The following is a 21,448-nucleotide window of genomic DNA, read 5'->3' on the forward strand; positions in this document are numbered from 1 at the left end:
AAGATTCAGATTTGCCATTTCACTTGGGATCTATTACATATGTACTCACTGTGCTGATCGCTTTGCTCACTGGTTTCTGTCAAATTTACTCCCCTGTTTGGAGCACATTATCAGAAAGCATTTAGGCTTTCTATATTTTGGAGAAAAACAGCTTGCATATTGAACTCTTAAGACTGAACAGTTGCATTTACTAGGTGGAAGTAAACACATGAATAGGAATGAGAGTTGGAATGAGAAGACTGAGATCTTCTACCTCAGTTACTTTTCCCTGCACTGTCTCCATAGAGTTTGATGCTCTTGGACTCTAAACGCATCAGTCTTTGACTTGAGCATACACAATTATTGAATATCTGCAGTAGAGAATTGCAAAAAATAAAATCCTTCTGATTAATAATAATTCCCCTTTGTTCAGCCCTAAACATCCATCCTTTTATTCTGAATCACCAGTTCTAGACTCCCCATTCTGGGGCAATGCAGTCCAACTATCTCCTTGTTGGAACCCTTGAGGAATTTTACATGTTTTGTGAAGTTATTGTTCATCTGTCTGAGGAACTGAAGACTTGGTGTTAATAATCTTTTTTTTTCCTGAGAGGACACTCCCTTATCTTAGAAATTAGTTCAGTGAATCTCTGCACTCCATCCAGGATGGGCTATGGAGAAGAAATGGAGTATAGATCTGGGATGGCAACCTTCCCCACAGCATTTCAAATGGTCACATTCTAATGATGCTCACAGATCAAGTATGAAACAATCCTAACCTTTATTACTTAAAGCAACTTATCTGCTATTTATAGATTTAAATGATCTTTGCAACAATTCTAATGTTACTTTTAAGAACCTTAATTTGTGCATCTAATTAAGAGGCAGTGTCATTGCATCTATAATTTGCAATTGCTTTTCACATTTTCTCCCAATCATTCTGGTTTATCCCCTGCTTTCTCTCTCCCTTTATTCTGCTTTTCTGTATCCCTTACTCCACCTTTTATCTTTAATCTCTTCCATCCTGTGGATCACGCTGTGTCAGACTGAACGATCTGTTTTACGACTTAAGGTTTAATGAAACACTCCAAATCTTCTTTTGATCTGTTTAAGGTGAAATGATGTCAGAAAATGTCAATTTCACCTCCTTTCCAGGTCTTCCAAATACCCAGATTGGATAAAATTCGGAGTTCCCATAAATCCAAGCTTCTCAGCTCTGACTCAATACAGTAATAGAGAAGGTTTAAATATTCTACTTGGAAAATGATGGGACAGCTGCACAATACTTATTTTTGATATTAAGGATGTTAGCCTGCGAGTTCCTTGCTGAATAAAGCCTCCCTCTTTAAGCTGGGCAGTTATAAATCTGTCGTATAGTTACGTGAAGCTACCATATTTACTTGGAGTCAAGTGGGGTCACTGCTAAAACAAGAAGTGTCTGTTTGCTTGAGGAGATACAGATATAGAGTACAAAAATATTTTAGAACATACTTTAATATTTAAAATGTATAATTGAATCATTATATCGATACATTGGGGCTCTTCCAGGGGAATCCAAGCTTGTGATAAGCCGTCCTCATTATGTTCTATTGGTTTACTTCAGGCATGTCAGCCCACAGCTGAGTTGGTAGCGCTCTCACCTCTGGAATCAGTGGGTCCACATTCCATGCTAAAGCTTCAGCAGTCTAGTGCATACAGAGAGAGTGCTGTGTCTCAGATGAAATGTTAAATGAAAATGCTGCCTGCTCCCTCAGATGGATAAGACGTCACTGAATCATCGAATCCCAACAGCATGGAAGCAGGCTATTCAGCCCATCAAGTCCACACTGACCCTCTGAAGACCTACTCCTGTAATGCTGCACTCCCTATGGCTAATCCACCTGACCTACACATCCCAATATACCATAGGCAATTTCCCATGGCCATTCCATCTAATCTGCACATCTTTGGACTGTGGGAGGAAACCAGAGCATCCACAGGAAACCCACACTGATGTGGGGAGAACATGCAACTTCACACAGACAGTCTAAGGCTATAAGACAGAGGAGCAGAAATGTGGCCATTCAGCCCAACAAATCTGCTCTACCATTCAATCATGGCTGATAAATTTCTCAACCCCATTCTCCCGTTTTCTCCTGCTTTCTCCCCATAACCCTTAATTCCTTTAACACTCAAGAACCTAACTATCTCAGTCTTAAATATGCTCACTGACTTGGTCTTCACAGCCTTCTATGGCAGTGAATTCCATAGATTCACCAGTCTCTGGCTGAAGATGTTTCTCCTTATCTCTGTTCTAAAACGTCTTCCATTTACACTAAGACTGTGCCCCTCAGGTCCTAGTCTCTCCTGTCAATGGAAACATCTTCCCAACATCCATTCTGTCCAGGCCTTTCAGTATTCAGTAAGTTTCAATTATACCCCCCTCATCCTTCTAAACTCCATCGCGTATAGACCCAGAGTCTTCAAACGATCCTCCTATGTTAAGCAATCGCCCGAAGCTGGAATCGACCCTGGGTCCCAGATTTGTGAGGCAGCAGTGTTAACCACTGAACCACTATGCTGCCCATTCTTTCCAAGTATTTTGGTCAACCTTTATGCCACAACTGCCATATTAATACAGATAATCTGGTCATTTTTACTTTGCTATCTGTGGGATATGTCAGTCAGCAAATTAACTGTTGTTTCCTATATTCCTAAGCAAGTTCGCACTTTAATTGTTTATTTGTAAGTAAGTTACTGACATGGGGTTGTCTGCGATTTTGTTGTCAGACTGGTAGCAATGCCATTATAGATAGCTCATGTTGTACAAGGATAGGTTGCCAGGTGATGGAATGGAAGGACAAACTTTGGACTAAGACTTTGTTTCAAATTGGGACATGGGTTACAAACTACTTGAACTTAAGAATCCAGAGTCGAAAAGGTGGTGCTGGAAAAGCACAGCAGGTCAGGCAGCGTCCAAGGAGCAAGACAGTCAACGTTTCGGGCATAAGCCCTTCTTCAGGGGATGTCTTAGCAGCTGAGTCATCGTCATTAGGCGGAGCATCTCCACGGTGTGGTCAGTAAGCAGGGCGTTATAGCCTGTCAGGAGCACTCAATGCCCAGACTGCTGTAGGGAGGCCACCTCCATACAGCTGTCCTTTTTTCAGATGTTTCGGGGGGGAGGAGTTGGAGGAGCGCAAATATCCTCTCCAGCATAGTCCAGGGACAGGATGGTGCTGACACATTGATATGTGCTGTAGATTTTTGCCACCATCCTCTGAACACAATTACTGCACTCTGCTGGTCACAGCAGATTACTTCTTTGACAACCTTTGAACTGTGGAAACCAAAATTACATTTTCGCAAGTATATCATCACAATCAATCACTAATAAAATCCTGTGGTTGACTGTTCAATTAATGCTCCCTCATTTACAACAAAGATGGCAAAATTCATTTCTTAATGAAAAATATAAAGCAAGTAGCATAGAGAGCCTCATGAAATATTATGTTCATCTAATTTGTTTTCCCTTATGAGGCCATTTGTGTTTTCATTGGCTTTGCTGATGAGTTATTCTTGTAAGAGAAAAACTCATACAGAGGCCACTGTAAAACACCCACCTTAAGTCTCTATCAATCCATCTGTTTTTCAGACACTTTTTTTGATTGTAGAAATCAAGTCACGCAGTGACAAAAAATGTTGACCCAACTCACCTGTTTTGAAAAGTGATGTGTGGACATGTGAAATTAGCCGCTTGCATCCGTGCATTCCTGAATTGACTTGCCTTGTGATTTGTGGCGATTAACAAGGTTACGCGGTCCTTAGTTTTTTTTTCTTTCAGAGGTTGTAAAAGCAGCGATTCAAAAAAGTTTGCGTTTAACTACTTGAGAACACTTTCAAGTTTTAAAAGTACTTGTACAATGAAAGGAAAGTGGTCAGTTCTCCCAGCTCAGCTTTTCTCTGGTTTGGGTTAGGTTGGGTTCAGAGCTTCTAGTTTTGAGGCTGCAGGTCCAAGAAACGTGAAAGAAGGTGCTCCGTGCTGAATCACTCTGACATATCTCGTGTAAGAACCTGTGTTTGATTTTTACTTTTTGTGACAAGGGGTGTTGAGGATTGTCGTACGTATTGGGAACAGCATCATTAAGTTGGGATGATCTGTTGGGTTTTCAGATAGGTTCAGTTATTCTATTTTTTTTTCTGTTTTGTTTGTTTCATTCAGTAATCTTGCAAATAAATTCTGTTTTGTTTAATACTAAATGGTTGGGCCAGCTGCATCCCTCCTGGAATATCCACTCTACACCTGCTTAAAACAACTAGCAAAATTAGGGTCTGGGCTACGTTCTTGAAATGTTTTGAGGGGGTCTGGCCTGGTCTATAACATATTACATGCATGAGTGGCAGACCTATGAGTTTGTACATACATGACTGGACCCAGTACATCTGTGTGCTGCATGCACAAGTGGTGGTCTGATATTTTAATATACATAGATGGAGTAAAGGCTCTGTGTCAGTGCTGTATGATTCTGACAACCCTACCTTGTATTTGCATATGAGACAATTTATATTATACAGACATTATTGATTGACTCTCTGGCCTTTTGCCTATTCCAGTTCACCAGTAGAAGCTATTCATTTTGAAATCAGAAGTTTGGATCTTAACTGTCAGTCATAGCTACTCGGCTTGTTGGAAAAATGAGTGAATCCTTAATGAATATGTGGTGAGATTCTGACTCAAATTCTTCATAATGTGGGGAGATGATCTATTACAGCACGGTCTTGCCATATATTTCCTTGTAGCGTATTTTGGATTGGCTGCTGCTTTGGTTACGTCTGTCTTGTGGCGTCTGGATTATTAAGGCCAGAAAGTCTCCCCCACGATGAGATTTGATCACTAGACCTGGACAATGTGCTTCTAATTATGACCTGTCTCCATGGCACTTTGGCACTGACCAAAAATAATGGAGTGTGTGTCAGATTTCATAGCCTGTGCAGATATTTGAATGTCGTCCATCGTGAGCAAATGTCCCTTGTGCTGCTGGCTAGCTGCAAACGAGGAATTTGGCATTCAGAATTATGTATTTTTGCAGTAATGTTCTTTATGATGAATGTTGAGAACAAAACTTTTTTCTTAAATTATATACACACCAGATAATTCTCTTCTCTCCTCGACTGTGCGACTCATGCTGAGATGCAGTTCCCAAGCTACAGTACCTCAACAAATATCCATTTTTACTGCTAGATAGACCTTGAACGCTGGTAGATGAGATATTAGTCTGTCAAATGTGTTGCAAGTGAACCAAAACTTCTGTATATCAAATATTCAGAGATGGATGCAATCCCGAGTGCTGAGTAACGGTATTCTGAATGCCATTGTAATGTAATATCCTGTATAGTGGACCCTTGGGGCTTTAGTAGCCAGCATAGTTCTCTATATTAACCGAATTTGATAATTCTTAATTTGTAGAGAGAATTTTCTGACTTCCTGCTATGAACCAATTGCCTCATTCATAAGTAGGTGTCCCCCAAATGTGAGCCCATGTTGCCTGTGAATTTTGGAAATACTGTGCACGTGATGTGCACTATAGACGGAAGGGTCAACTGATAATTATACTGTTGATAGTTAATATGCAGCCAATATTTAAATGTGGCTATGGAGCTGGTATCTGGGTAATGTACCAGTCGTTCCATTGTAAATTGAACAAAATGTAATGAGGGGACAATTTTGGGAGTGGATTACTTTTACTGAGATCCTGCAATTTCATTTGTTTTAAATAAAATGGTAACACTGCTTAAATCAAATAGAGGTAAAATCAAAAGTAACACAAACCTGAATTTCTAATGTACCCAGCCTGTCAACCTGACACTTGGAAATCAAAATAACAAAGGACAAAAACTTTTGAAAGCTTACATGTCATTTTCTTTTCTGGTATGCGGAGGCATCTTTTCAGATGCATTCTGGTGCGGGGGAATAGCTTCAAGAGTGATTCCCGAAAGTAACACTTAGGGCCACCTTGGCTCATACCAGGAAATAAAGACCTGCATTTATACAGCACCTTTTCAAATTCTCAGGATGTCACAAAGCAATTTGCAGCTAATGAAGACATTGTGTGCAGCGTTTCCCTGCTCTGAAATTTGTGCACAGCTAGCTCTTTCGAAACAGCAAATTACCATCTTAGTAATTAAAGTATAGATATTGGTCATGAAGCCAGGGAAATTCCCCTGTTTGCTTTGGGAATAATGCTGCATTCAAAGCAGACAATGGAGTTTTGTCTAGCGAATGCTAACATTAGCAAGTTTTGAAATTGTGCTCCCCACACCAAGGTCTCTGTCAATTGGGAAGAAAAGAGGTCCCAATTTCAACTCCTGAGAAACTCTGCTGGAAGCTTCCAGCCCAAAAACATGCATTAACTATGCATTTTCTCTGTTGGCTGTCACTCAGCAAATTCTGTATCCAAGTTGCTCCTGTCCCTTTTATCCTACAAACTTTAACTTTGCTCAAAAGTCAGTTATTTGACACTTTACCAACTGTCTTTTAAAGGCCATGTATGCTATTAATGTCATTACCCTCAAAATAAATCACAAGTCACTTAGTTAAATATCATATGACCTCAACAAATCTCTGCTGGATTTCTTTAATGAACCAATATTATTACCCAAGTGTATATTCAGTTCTTTCAAATTATTATTTCCAGAAACTTTCACTTGGAGTACTGAGAGCAGATCTGGACATCACACCTTAAGAAGAAAATATTGGCCTTGGAGAGAGTTCAAACATTACTCGACTGATGCCTGGGCTTTTAGGGGTGCACTTCTAAGGAGAGATTACACAAATTAGGCCTGTTTTCTTGAGAATTTAGAAATTAGAGTGAACTGATTGAAGCCTTCAACATATTAACAAGAAAAGACAGGGTAGATAAAGAGAAACTACTTCCAGTGGTTGGCAATCCTAGAACCAGAGGCCATAGTCTAAAAACTAAGGCCAGGCTGTTCAAGAGCAATGGTAGGAAATACTTCTATATGCAAAGGATGGTAGATGTCTGGAACTGTCCGCCACAAAGGGCAGTAGATGCTAGATCAGTTAAATCTGAGGTTGATACATTTTTCTTAAGCAAAGATATTAAAGGATAAGGGTCAAAGACAAGCACATGGAGTCTAGGGCACAGAGCAACCCTGATCTCTCTGAATGGTGGAACGGGCTTGAGTGGCTAAATGGCCTACTCTTGTTCCTGTGATTTTCAAAGTTTTTCGCCATTACCAAGATTAAGCTGATTGGCCTGTTGTTGGTCAGTGTATCTTTGCATGCTTATTGGATGAGGGTATAACATTTTAAATCTCTCACTATCCTGGAGTCCAGAAAAGACAGGAAAACTACGGTCAATTCATCTACAATTTCTGCTCTCACTTCCCTCACTGTTACTGAATGCATTTTCTCCAGTACTGGTGCATTGTCAATATCAGGTACAAAAGCCACCTCCTCATCGGTGATCTACCCCCTGTTTCACCATAACCTGCAATGTTGTTCGGCCCATTCTAGAATTCCATGGAGCGTTGGAAGTGTACACGAGAGGCCAGAGCTCCTACCATTCCTCTCTGTTAGATAGAAAACCCCACTCCTGGTTGCATATAGATAGGATAGTGAATGTGGTGTTTGGAATGCTTTTCTTTATTGGGCAGAGCATCAAGTATAGGAGTTGGAGGTCATGTTGCAGCTGTACAGGACATTGGTTCAGCCATTACTGCAATATTGCGTGCAATTCTGGTCTCCCTTTCTATCAGAAGGATGTTGTGAAACTTGAAAGGATTCAGAAAGATTTACAAGGATGTTGCCAGGGTTGAAGGTTTGAGCTATAGGGAGAGGCTGAATAGGCTGGGGCTGTTTTCCCTGGAGACTCGGAGGCTGAAGAGTGACCTTTATAGAAGTTTATAAAATTATGAGGAGCATGGATAGGGTAAATAGGGGGAATCCAGAACTAGAAGGCATAGGTTTAGAGTGAGAGCGGAAAAATTTAAAACGACCCAACGAGCAATGTTTTCACACAGAGGGTGGTGTGTGTATGGAATGAGCTGTCGGAGGGAAGTGATGGACGCTGTTACAATTGCAACAATTAAAAGACATTTGAATGGGTAAATGAATAGGAAGGGTTTAGAGGGATGTGGGTCAAGTGCTGGCAAATGGGACTAGATTAGGTTAGGATTTCTGATCGGCATAGATGAGTTGGACCGAAGGGTCTGTTTCCATGCTGTGCATCTCTATGGCGCTAGTAGATCTTATTGTTTTTTTTTAAAAAATAGGCTTAAGTATGACATGACGTTTTACTCAGTGCATCCTTGAGACCCTCAAGATGAAGCCTGCTGTGGACTGGGTTGGAAGGACTGTTATCCTGAGCCTTTTATTTCTTTGTCAAATTTATTCTTCTGATTTTGTACATTTGTTTCCAAGATGGCATAAAGGTCTGTAATGCTGGATTTTTTTTGTTCCTTTATTTTTCTAATTTTTTTCCCAAGAATTTGAACTTCAGAATCTGTACCAAGGTATCTTTTGTATCTAAGCTGGTATCCTAAGTGGTGACTTGAAGACTTTTCACTGTACTCGGGTGAATGTATGTGCCAATAAAGCTAATTCTAATTCCAACTTTCCACACTGTACACTGCTCCCTAGACTTCAGGCATACTTCTTTGTAAAAACAACACCCCAATCTCTGTCTTCCCCAAAAACTGTACTCTGGGTTTTATGCAAGATATATACTACATGACCTCCGATAGACATATGCAAAAACAGCACAACTCATCCTGTGGAACCTCAGAGCTATTAAAAAAAGACACTATGGTCATTGGGGTAGGATTGAGATTGTTCAGACTTCCTTTGTGAGCATAGGTTCAAACACAGCTTCCAACTCTGTTAGCAGAGAGAATGAATACATGCTGCCTACTAGCCATGGGCTAGCTTTTGGTTTTCATAGGCCTGCAGAGAAACAGATGCCAGCTTGGATTGAAGAGAAATTCCAGTACTCTCTTTGCATTGACTGTAGTGCTTTATTAGCTCTATTATTGTAATTGCTTGTGTGAGCTTGGATTGTTGAATCTGCTTAAATAAGTGAGGTTTCTGATTTGCAATAACGCAGGTTTAATTTTACGTCGTTAATTTCCAATTGCTATGCAGCATTAAAAAGAAGAGGGTTTTCTTTAAACTGTCCAGATAACCTTTGCAGGTATTGTGCTGGATGATGAATGTAAACTTAGAGCCAAGTATCATTGAATCATAGAACCCTACAGTGTGGAAGCAGGCCATTTGGCCCATTGAGTCAACACCAACCCTCCAAGGACCATCCCAGCCAGACCCAACTCCATCCCTGTAATCCTGCATTTCCCATGGCCAATCCACCTAGCCTGCACATCTTTGGATTGTGAAAAGAAACTGGAGCTCCATGTAGACACAGGGGAAATGTTCAAACTCTACAGTAACATTCACCCAAGGATGGTATCGGACATGGGTCCCTAGCGCTGTGAAGTAGCTGTGCTAGCCACTGAGCCACTGTGCTGTCCTGATCTGAAAATGTATTGCTGCATCTCATAGAAATTTGGAAAAGGGGTTTCATTAAATGCTGAATGTTATTGGGAGATTCCCCCCTAATATAACCATTAGTAATTTGCTTTTCCTCATCCTCACTCCCTCCCTTCCCTCCTCCCACCTTGTATGCCCCCTACAGGCTAGGGAGACCCAGTTTCAGCTCAAATAATCAGGGAAAGAAAGGGAATATCCTTCGTAATGCAGCAATTTCTGCAAGAAAGTGCTCTTGGGTGAAGGTTTGCTTTGACTCTGCCTCCCATGACTGGTTGTTTAGATGACATTCTCGTTATACACAACGTGCAAGTGCACATGCAAGATTTTTCTTTTTGAAAAGATTGATAAATTAGCTTCACTGATGTTTTTAAATGTTGTTGGTACACAGAGGAGATGACCATTGTATACAGCATGATTAAAATGTTTTTGTCATTTATGGACATGAAAGGCCACAGCTGTTTTTATCATTCAATACTGGCCAGTGAGCAATAAACGTCATGTTTTAAGCCCATGTATGCGCACAAGATTAAAAATTGCAGCAGAGAAATTGCAAAGCTGTAATTAATCTGAGGTTCATGTGGCACTTTAGCTGTTACTCTTGCAGATTGTGATACTTAGGATTCCTTCAGTTTTAATTACTGTCTTGTCACTTATTTCCTGTGACAATCCAATATGCTGTTAATGGGATATCAAAATGATTTCAGGAAGATAACATCAACTTTGCATTAAATGATGAGGTAGGCAACAGTTATCAACATTTTCACTTATGGCTCATTCTTCCACGTAAACTCACTCTAGACACTCAATTCTTTTTCTACATGCTTTATCAATGTTTAGCACTTTTAAGACCATCGCACAGAATGCGATGCGAGTAGTTCCATTGCTCAGCACTGTTTGAAGTGCCTCATGTTCCTTTCAATTCATTGTCGTTTGCCTGTATGTGTTACTGTCATTCTGTCTGTCTTAATCCTTTTCACTTACTCATTCTTACTGTCTCTCTGCATCATTTTTTTCCTTCTGCTTCATTCCATAAACAGAGACGAGGAATACGACGAGGAAGAACCTGAAGAAGAGCAGCCAGTTACTGAATCTAATACTGAGGATGAGGGGGAAGATGATCCCTCTTGTCAGGGTCAGGAAAGGTATTAGGACTAAATTTGATGATTCCTATCAGATTTAATCATGGAATTTGGTGTATGTTTAATATCCGATAATTGTAACCATCTGGTGGATAGATGACTTGATTTCACAAGTCCTTGCATCAAATGTTTTTGGATAAAACTGCCTGCCACCAAAGACTTCACTGTTAATATAAAGCATTTAGATCTTGTGAGGCCTTCTCAAAATGAAGGAACGTGACCTCTGGTATCATGTAATCTAATAGTTACAATTTACTTCAAACTGCAAATAAAACAAGGTTAATTATGAAATAACGCAGATTGTATTTAAAATGTTTACATCTTCAAAAGATTGCTTTAATGTTTTCAATTGCATTTTTAATTCAATTTTCAAATATTCTTTTTTTTAATTTTGGTCCTACTCTAATCTTTCCATCCTTCCTGTCTCTTCATCCCTTTCTCCTCCCAGTGAGTTGAAGCCAGATACAGAAATTGAACATGCAGAAAGTAGTTTCCAAAGTTCAAAATATGTAGCGAGCTTTATCCCTGTGCCCGAAGGGGAAGGATCTTCCAGCCAGTTCCAGACTCCTGAACTAAACAACCTGCCATCTAGCTGCTCTCCTCAGTCACGTATCTCTCTCAACGATTACCAACCTTATTTGCAACCGTCATCATTTTCTTCTTCTTCTTCATCACCATCATCATCTATTGTCATCCATCAATCATCAGCTGTTTCACAAAACAGTTCTCAAGATTCATCAGCAAATGTTACTCCAGCTTTATCTCCAAGTGTTGAGAAGTTGCCGTATCTCATCCATACACCTTTCCACCTGTTTTCATACGATCTGGGTGAAACTCCTAAAAGAGTTAAAGATAAAGAAGCAGAAATGAGGGAAAGCAGGTAGATTAGTCTTTTTGTTTTGTGTGTGTTCTAATTTGCTAATTTTTTTTTGAAGCATGTTCTTAAGTTGTACTAGTTTTCAGTCAATGGTTTAGGTGTTTTGTCGGTTTGCTAACTACCTGACCACCTGACACCAGCTTGGTCAAATTTGTGTTTACGTGGTACTTTCCAATCTCCACTGTACTAAATTCCCTCCTCACTTTTTATTTCATGACTGCTCTACGAGTGCAGATGCATCCATGCCTTTCAGAGGTAAAGGTGCATGCTCCGGAATTGGAGGAAGGTGGTGTTCATCCAAGGGACCTGATGATGTTCAGTGTAAATTTGAGAGTACACAAAGTTTCTGTTTCCAGCATGTTTTGACTTCAAGAGGTGCAATCTCAGCAATACCTATAAAACAAAGGAATAACTGCGTTCCGTTCCTCAGCGAAACTGTGGGCTTGAGCTTACGATACTTAGTAACATTTGAGAAGGAAAATCTATAAAATAAAAAGTTAACAAATGCGAACAGTGTTGGATGGGATCACAAGTTATATCATTGTTTCCATGTATAAAAGGAACAGAAACTTAGATGACTCTTGGCGACCCAGTGGTCAATTTTGAAGTGAATTTGTTTTGCTATTTTATCTCTATTTGAAATTATTACAGTTTAAGACTTTCAATGCTCGCAAATGTGTTTTCATCCCTAAATCTTTAAGTCCTGTAAAGTTTTGAGGTATTTTCCTACCAAGTGGATAACTTCACTGTTTCACGCACAAGAGATGATGCTTGATCTGCAGGATGTTTTCTGACACTTCTCATTTATGTTTCAGATTTCCAGCATTTTCATAATTCTGTGTTTATTTTAGCATATAGAATTTGTATTACAAATATTAAACTTCCTCAAAACCTATTGGAAAAAAGTTGTTTCAAATCCAAATCGTATCCCCCTCCAAACAAATGTTGATGTTAAACATGAAAGATGCCGCAAATATTTGCAAGGATGTTGCCAGGTTTGGAGAGTTTGAGCTATTAGCAAAGGTTGAATAAGCTGCGGCTATTTTCCCTGGAATGTCCGGGGCTGAGGGGTGACCTTCTAGAAGTTTATAAAATTATGAGGGACATGGATACTATGAATAGCCAAGGTCTTTTCCCCAAGGGGTAGAGGAGTCTAAAACTAGACAGCATAGATTTAAAGTGAGATGGGAAAGATAAAATGGGCCCTGAGAGGCAATTCTTTCATGCAGAGGGTGGTGCGTGTATAGAAAGAGATGCCAAAGGAAGTGGTGCAGGCTGGTACAATTGCAACATTTAAAAGGCATCTGGATGGTTATATGAATAGGAAAGGTTTAGTGGAATATGGGCCAAGTGATGGCCAATTTTTAGATTAATTTAGAATATCTGTTTGTCGTGCATGGGTTAGACTGGAGGGTCGGCTTCTGCACAACTCTATGACTCTGTGCTGGAAATCTCAACTCGAGGGGAAAATGCTAGTAGTACTCAACAGATCAGGCAGCATCTGTGGAGAGAAATTAATTTTCAGAATGATGATCTTGCATCGAAACACGCTTTGACAAGATCGGACTGATTTGGTTTTGAACAGCTGCATAAATGTGACTTAATGTTACCATTCTATCAGCAAAGTTCCAAACAAGTACATGCTATGGGAATAAAGTGAAAATGCTACAATGCTATTGAGTCTCGTTCTGTTCAAGCAATTTTGGTTAAACCTACATAATCCTTTAGAAAGACTGTTATACATCACAACATATCAGTGCAGACGATTGACTGATTGATTGAGTTTAGTTTCTCCATACCAATGTAAATGGTTTCTGCCCACCAGTAATGTAAGTAGTCTCAATAATAATATCAACAACTTAAATGAGGACTCTTGAAGAATTCTAAAGATGGTATTGGTGGTGTTTGATGATGTGCTGATTCAAACAGTATTAAATTCTAAATGCTTAAAATATCCTGAACCCATTCAATATACTGCCCAAGGTAATGTAGCTAACTGAAATTCATAAACAGTGTGTCTTTAATATGTTGATGGCCTAGTTGAGGTGTTGGTCCTTTTTACATTGTAAAGTGCAAAGTAAAATGTTCAATTTCTTCGTCTTGATATTTAGTGTGTAATTGTACGGCTTTTCCTTCCAACATAATGACAAATGACTGACATCTGACATTTGCCTTAGTTGCTGTACTTTGTCTTGATACTTTTGAAGGTGCAAGGATTGAGTCATTCTTGTAACAATGTTGAATGAGTTTCAAATATAGAAAATCTCATGGTTAACAAAAAGGTGACTGATCAGTCTTGATGATGATCCTGCTTTTCTAACAGTTCGGTCTGACGATGTATTTCTTCAAGATATAACTGAAAATTGGCATTACAATTACAGATGTTCCTTGCCCTTGGAGCTTGGTAAACCATTCCTAATATGACTACTTTTACCAGTGTGTTCAAGGGATATAAACATTGTTGGCAAGACCAACATTGAAAGCCCATCCATAATTGCCCTTGGGAACATTATGGACAAGCATTAGGCTAGAAGAACACAGCAAGCCAGGCAGCATCAAGAGGGGGAGAAGTTGAAGTTTTGGGTGGCACCAAGTCGGAGCTCCGAAGAGCAACCCACCCAGAGGGGGGTGGGGGGGCAGGGTGGTAAAGTGGAGATTGGTGAAGACAGGCAGAAGGTACAACTTGGCTGGTCAATGGGAGGAACAAATCTGGTAGGTGGCTGGGAGGAGTGGAAGGGTGTAGGGGGAAGGGAGGTTATTTGAAATTGAATTCTCCAATGTTGAGTTGTCTGGGCTGTAGGCTGCCCAGGTGGAAGATGAACATGATGGTCAGCCAACATTTTGAACAACTTCAGCACTTTTGGTATAGATGCGCTCATTGGGGTTAGAGTGGGGCTTCCAGAATTTTGACCCAGCAACAGTGAAGAAACAGAGACATAGTTGCAAGTCAGGATAGTATGGCTTTGAGGGGAACTTGCAAATGATGTTGATGCCTGCACCTGCTACACTTATTCATTTAAGTGATGGAGGTTACAGGTTTGGAAGATGCTGTCAAAGCTAACTGTTGTATCTTGTTTATGATATACCATGCCATATGTGTTGGTGGTGAAGGGAGTAAATGTTTATGATAATAGATCATGTGCCAATTGAAGAGGTTGCTTTATCTTTTTTTCAGAGGTCTGAAACACCCCATTATCCTGCCTAAATCTGGCCTCTTTTAATTTATACTTTGTTTATACATGTCCCTTTTTCTACTATTCAATACCAAATCAAATATGGCAACTGATCCACTTGAGCCTTGTTAATTTGAATGCTTAGGTCAATATTGAAATTGAGATCAAGTTTATTATGCTTTGAAGGAGGCCTGAAGCAATAGAAAACATTACTTCACAACTATCCTTTCACATGCCTCAGTTTTATTGTTGTTCTACTGTTGAAATTTCTCCTCTTTATTCACTTTCAGCTTCTCTGTTTCTGTTTACAGTCAGCTGGAATCTTCCTACATGAACAAATACACTGATACCTTTGAACCTTATACCTCCAGGTCTTCTAATAGGTGGGTTTTCAAAATATCTCTTCCTTTAATTTGGAAAAAAGCAGCATGCTGCTATCGCTGGAAGCTACACAGTCTACAGTGCTTCTCTCTGAACTGATAAAATTGTGTTCGAGTTGGGCTCCTAGGTTTGTACTTATGGATTTAATTGTCCATTATCACAGTGAAAAACTCCCTTTTTGAATGATGTTGCTCTTAATAATATAAATGAGCATAATCAGCTGCTAACAGGAGCAATTTAGAATGGGCATAGTTTTACTTTGAGCATCAAATTTTTCTGTATGATTTGGAAGCAGACTTAAGAACACCAAGGTTAACAACTTAATGCCTGTCTTATAATGACACAGTTGAGATTTCATGAATGCTAAAGGCTCCCAAAAGAAGTTGCCCAAGCAAAAATGTTTTCAAATATGTGAGAGAGAGGAAAAAAAGTAAATAGTTCACTATGACTTCTTGACAATAAGTGTAAGATTTAGCATAATTCATGTTCTGAAATTGGAGTGGTTGTTTTCCTCCATTGTTTTAACTTTGCTATTACTTAAGCAGATTGAATTTGCCATTTTCAATGTGTCCAGTTGGAGTGTCCAAGCTTTGCAGTGACACCATTTACTGGGTTTGAATCATGCTGTGTAGTGTGAATGTTTCTTGGTGCTGTTGTAAATAATGATAATGAAGCCTTTTATACTTTGTACATAGCAGTTGGAGTTAATACGAACTTTGCGTTTTTGGGAAGGAGCAAAGGTCTGTGGTCATGACTACTAGTAAGTGGTGATGAGTTGGCATTTGGGAACCATATGCATGATGGGAAATGTCCATGGAGTAACAAGAGTACACCATTCAAACCTTCACATCTCAATTGCAATGTCACATCTGCAGATCTGCAACTTAATTCCTTTTGCTCATCTTGTTTCTGCTATTCTCAAATTTGAAATCTTCAATTGACCTACACTTTGCAGTCTTTTCTGGAGAGCAAGTACCAAGTTCGCTACTCACTCTGAGAAAAAGTACTTCCTAAATCACCTCTGAACTTCATTCTAAAATTGTAAGGTTGCAGCCCATTTTTCTGGATTTCCATCACCAGAGGAAATGTTTTCTTTCTCTCTAACCCCTGTCTACTCCTTTTGGTTATCTTGGACTACTGGTTCATGAGATCATGTATAGAATGTTAAAGTCAAGGAACAACAGGCTGGCCAGTGTGAGGGTAGGGCTGATTAGGGATAGTGGAGGGAACTTGCGCCTGGAGTTGGAGGAGATAGGGGAGGTCCTTTAATGAATACTTTGCTTCAGTATTCACCACTGAGAGGGACCTTGACACTCCTGAGGACAGCATGAAACAGGTTGATGTTAAGAAGGAAGATGTGCTGAAAATTTTGAAAATCATGAAGATAGATAAATCCACTGGACCAGATATACCCTAGGTTACTACAGGAAGCAAGGGAACAGATTGCTGCGCCTTTGGTCATCTTTGCCTCCTCACTGTCCACTGGAATAGTGCCAGATGATTGGAGGGTAGCAAATGTTATTCCTTTGTTCAAGAAAGGGAATAGGAATAACCTTGGGAATTACAGGCCAGTCAGTCTCACATCTGTGGTGGATAAAGTATTGGAGAGGATTCTGAGACAGGATTTATGATTATTTGGAAAGCCGTAGTTTTATTTGTGATAGTCAGCATGGCTTTGTGAGGGTCAAGTCATGCCTCACAAACCTTATTAAATTCTTTGAGGGTGTGACAAAACACATTGATAAAGGTACAGCATAGATGTAGTGTAAGTGGATTTTAGCGAGGTGTTTGTTAAGGTTCCCCATGGTAGACTCATTCAGAAAGTAAGGATGCATTGGATACAGGGAAATCTGGCTGTCTGGGTACAAACTGGCCCATAGACAGAGGGTGGTGATAGATGGAAAGAGTTCAGCATGGAACTTGGTGACCAGTGGTGGATCAGTACTGGGACCTCTGCGCTTTGTGGTTTTTATAAATGAGTTGGATGAGAAAGTGGAATGGTGGGTTAGTAAGTTTGCCAACGACACAAAGGTTGGTGGAGTTGTGGTTAGTGTGGAGGGTAGTTTTAGGTTGCAAAGGGGCATTGACAGGATGCAGAACTGGGCTGACAGGTGGCAGATGGAATTCAACCTGGAAAAGTGCAAAGTGATTCACTTTGGAAGGTCAAATTGAAATTCAGAATGCAGAGTTAAGGGCAGGATTCTTGGCAGTGTGGAGGATCTTGGGGTCATGCCCCTAGATCCCTCAAAGTTTCCACCCAGGTTAATGGAGTTGTCAAGAAGGTGCATGGTTTGTTGGCTTTTGTGAGCTGGGGGGGTGCAGGATTGAGTTTGAGTCGTGAGGTTATGCTGCAGCTCTATAGAGCCCTGGTTAGACCACACTTGGGATATTGAGTTAAGTTCTGGTCACCTCATTTATAGGAAGGATTGGAACCTTTAGAGAAGGTGCAGAAGAGATTTACCAGGATGCTGCTTGGACTGTCTTATGAAGAAAGGATGAGGGAGCGAGGGCTTTTCTCATTGGGGCAAAGAAGGATGAGGGGTGACTTGATAGAGGTGTACAAGATGATGAGGGGCATAGATAGAGTGGATAGCCAGATACTTTTTTCCCAGGGTGGAAATATCTATCATGAGGGGGCATAATTTTAAGATGAATGGAGGAAGGTCTAGGGAAAATGTCAGAGATTCTTTACACAAAGAGTGGTAGGTGCGTGGAATGCACTGCCAGTGGTGGTAGTAGAGTGAGATACATTAGGGACATTGAAGCAACTCTTGGATAGGCACGTGGAAAATAGTACAATGAAGCATACATAGGTTAGTCTGATTTTAAGTCAGGTAAAAGGTTGGCACAGCAGAGGGCCAAAGAGCCTATACTGTGCCGTATTGTTCTATGTATATCGAGGGGACCGCAAGCCTCGTCTGTACAAAGTGTCCTCGTAATTTAACACTTTCAACCACCTCAGCATTCTTGTTAATCTGCACTGCACGCTTCAAGCATAATATATCATTAAATTCACAGCCAATATCAAAGAAGGATTATATACAGCACTGTCCCTCGATTAACTAACTAAGCATCAACCTATGAAGGTTCCCCACCGACTAACACAATTGCATTCACTCCTTTTCTAAAAATGGAGTTTGTGTGATTGTCAATGAAGGTTTCACTGGAACAATCCATGAGTCTACAGCCCTCTACTGTTGTTGTATGATAACATTCTGTACAATATTTAATCTTTGTAACTTTCCAAAAGAGAGAGATGTGTGTAACTATGTTGTCTTCAGCTGTGCTCTCTCCTTCATTGTTCCCATATTGTAGATATGCACCTTGGAAATTTGTTCATTTTGCTCCCCTCCAATTTAAGGTGGTTTTTATGGGCGTAAACTCAAATATTATTCCAACATTGCTAGGTGTCTGAAGCGCACAGAATGCAATCTGATTGATTGTGTATTCTGCTAATCAAATTCCCTTTCATCTACTTCCCTTTCTTGTGGGTGAGGATAGGGTTTACAAAATACACTACTCCAAATCTAATGATTTAAGAAGCCAGATTTAAGAGTGCAAATTGCATTAGTTGAATGAAGCATTGCAACACGCAACACCTGCAGGTTGTCTGATAGCTATGCTGTCCAAAGCTGCCTTGGTCATTACATTACAGACAGTTATGATATTTAAAATAGCTTAGCTTCTGTGTAAGCTCTGAGCTGATGATGATCCTTGTCAGAGTCCTATCGAGTAGAAAGAAAAATGTGTTCAGCAAATTTTGGCGAACTGCAAATGGTTGACCAACTTGTTCAATTTGAGCGAGTTTTATGGATCAGCTGTTCTTCATTTTAAGCTACAGGAACGAGAGTAGGCCATTCAGCCCTTTGAGCCTGCTCTGCCATTTTATACAAACTCGACATTTTGAACACTTAAACGCCTCATAGCTATCCTCATAACTCGTAACATCATTGATAATCAAAAATCATTCAACCTCTACTTTAACCATACTCCGACTGAATTTCTACACCTCCAGGGGTACAGAATCCTACAATAGGATGTATTTAAGCTGGTCATTTACAACCCCAGTAAGTTACTCTTGACCATCAGTAAAGAAAATGGAAGATGGCATAAACAGTACTATCAAGTAGCTTTGAGTTCTGCCTGGGCCACTGAGCTTCTGACCTCATCAGAGACTTGGTCGATGCACGGACTGAATTCCAAAGATTCCTGAGAGTGACAGCTCTTGACATCAAGACCACATTCAACTGAGAAGCCCTCGGAACACTAATATTGATGGAAATGGGGGGGAGGGCAACTCTCCAATAATGTTAGTCATACCTAGCGTAAAGGAAAATGGTTGTGATTGTTGGAGGTCAGTCATCTCAGGGCATCTCTGCAGGATTTCTCAGGGTAGTATTTTAGGGCCAACCATCTTCAGCTGCTTCATCAATGACCTTCCTTCTATAAGGTTAGATGTAGGGCTATGTGCTGATGACTTACTCAGCAATATTCATCAGCTTTCAAAGCTCCTCAGATACTGAAGCAGTTTATGCCCAAATGCAGCAATACCTAGATAATATACAGGTGTGGCCTGATAAGTGGCAAGTAATACTTGTGCCACAGAAGTGCCAGGCAATGACTCTCTCCAATAACAGAGAATCTAACCATCGCCCCTTGACATTCAATGGCATCACTATCACTGACTGCCTCATTATCAACATTCTGGGAGAGGGGGTTACCATTGACCAGAAACCGAACTGGACTAGTTATATAATTACTATGGCTACAAGTGCAGGTTAGAGGCTAAGAATCTTCCAGAAACTAATTCACCACCCTGATTCCCCAAAGTCCATATCTACAAGGCACAAGTGTGATGGAATAATCTCCATTTGTCTAGATGAGTGCAGCTCCAGAAAAACTAGAAGCTCTCTACCTTTGACTGGCAGCCCATTCACCACCTTAAACACTCACTGCATCCATGAGTGGCAGCCATTTTCACCTGTATTGCTGCGTTTAAACTGTATTGCTGCATTTTTCTCACTGTTACTGGATTGAAATCTTTGATTCCCCTTCCAACAGCACTGTGGGATCCCTGGACTGCAGCACTTCGGGTGAAGAGCTGCTTTGATGCGATAACTTCTGAGTAGGGTCAAGGCTGAATGTTGAATCTCCACTCCGCCTGGTTGTGATGTACCTGATGCAGATGTCCCTACCATAAACCAGTCATTTCTTCCCCATGATTGTTGTTGTTACAAGGGAAATATTTCAAAGACTGTGAAGTAGGGACAGCCGGAAATTGTCTTCCTTCGACAACATGTTGTAGTCCTTGAAGTCTTAGTGCCCAAGTTCAGCTTATAATTACCTACTTTTACACGCAGTATTTTGGTACTCAGATCTGTTAAACTGTGATTCTGTGCACCCTCTTCCTGCAGCTCAATCATACCATCAGACCTTGTAATTGCAATGTGTCTGTGAACTGTAGATATTAGTAGGAGGTTCTATTCTGCAGCACTTAGCCGCACTGTGCAGATGTGGCTTCCATATGCTTTCTGTAAAAGCAATAAAGTGTAGGAGTTGAAATGTGACTCCTTACCTTGTGCACATAAAACCCATAATTTGAATCAGCCTCCGTGTTGGCTGGGCCAAAAAATTAGCTGGAGATGCCAAGGAGAAATCTTCCTGCTGATGTTTGCCTTCCAATGGATTGTTGGGAGCTCATGTTGATGAAATAATGCAAGATGCTGAATTCAATTGTGTGTGCATTTGTTATAAGAGGTTCTTATTCTTTTCAGATCGATTGAAAGTTTGGGGACCTGAATGACTTGCTTTGTTTTGTGACAGAATTGTAAAACGCAAAGAATCTTGTACCACAGAGAAATGTAGGCCATGATCTCATCAGACAAAGTCTGTAAACCCCCCTGCCTCACTTCAGAAACAAAATGATGTTTGCTTAGTTTGGATTGGTTGAGCATTCCATTAATGTTTACATTTTTTGGGATTTCTGCATTATATTTCATTAGGTTTACCTGATTATATAATTCAATATTAACCCCAGATGAAAAACAGCAGTATCCCTTTACAAGTGATTTTCTCAATTATGGGAGTTTTGTTTAAATTCAAAGCAATGCATGGAATTTAGCAGTCTGTAAGAAGATTAATAAGTTCACAAAGAAAACAATTGACATGAAATAACTGTCTCAGAAAGCAGGCAGTATTTCTCAGATCAGATGTATTCTTCCTGTGATCATCTATCACTTTTATTTCATAATAGTCTCCAGTATTATTCCTCTAATCAATTGTTCCATTAAAGGAATATGAGGAGCTTGACAAAGGTGCCTTCTGATTCTGAAAGGATGTTGGAAACTCTTCATTCATA

The 21,448-nt window shown here is 40.1% G+C and overlaps 1 protein-coding gene across 17 annotated transcripts in view; it reads left to right on the top strand.

Annotated features, from left to right (window-relative positions):
* Window positions 1-21,448, top strand: part of LOC122564459 (FH1/FH2 domain-containing protein 3-like) — a 650,002-nt gene that overhangs the window by 495,659 nt on the left and 132,895 nt on the right. For 6 of the 17 annotated variants that reach the window (XM_043719360.1, XM_043719363.1, XM_043719365.1 and 3 more), the window contains 3 exons: window positions 10,558-10,662; window positions 11,108-11,539; window positions 15,000-15,092. The exons of 7 other annotated variants lie outside the window; for them this stretch is intronic. In XM_043719360.1, coding sequence (XP_043575295.1) covers window positions 10,558-10,662; window positions 11,108-11,539; window positions 15,000-15,092 — 630 coding nt within the window. The remainder of the gene's footprint in view (window positions 1-10,557; window positions 10,663-11,107; window positions 11,540-14,999; window positions 15,093-21,448) is intronic. 4 more of the 17 variants (XM_043719362.1, XM_043719369.1, XM_043719366.1 and 1 more) reach the window with 3 other exon arrangements.

This window comes from Chiloscyllium plagiosum, chromosome 29 (genome assembly GCF_004010195.1).
Source record: "Chiloscyllium plagiosum isolate BGI_BamShark_2017 chromosome 29, ASM401019v2, whole genome shotgun sequence".
NCBI classification, from domain to species: Eukaryota; Metazoa; Chordata; class Chondrichthyes; order Orectolobiformes; family Hemiscylliidae; genus Chiloscyllium; species Chiloscyllium plagiosum.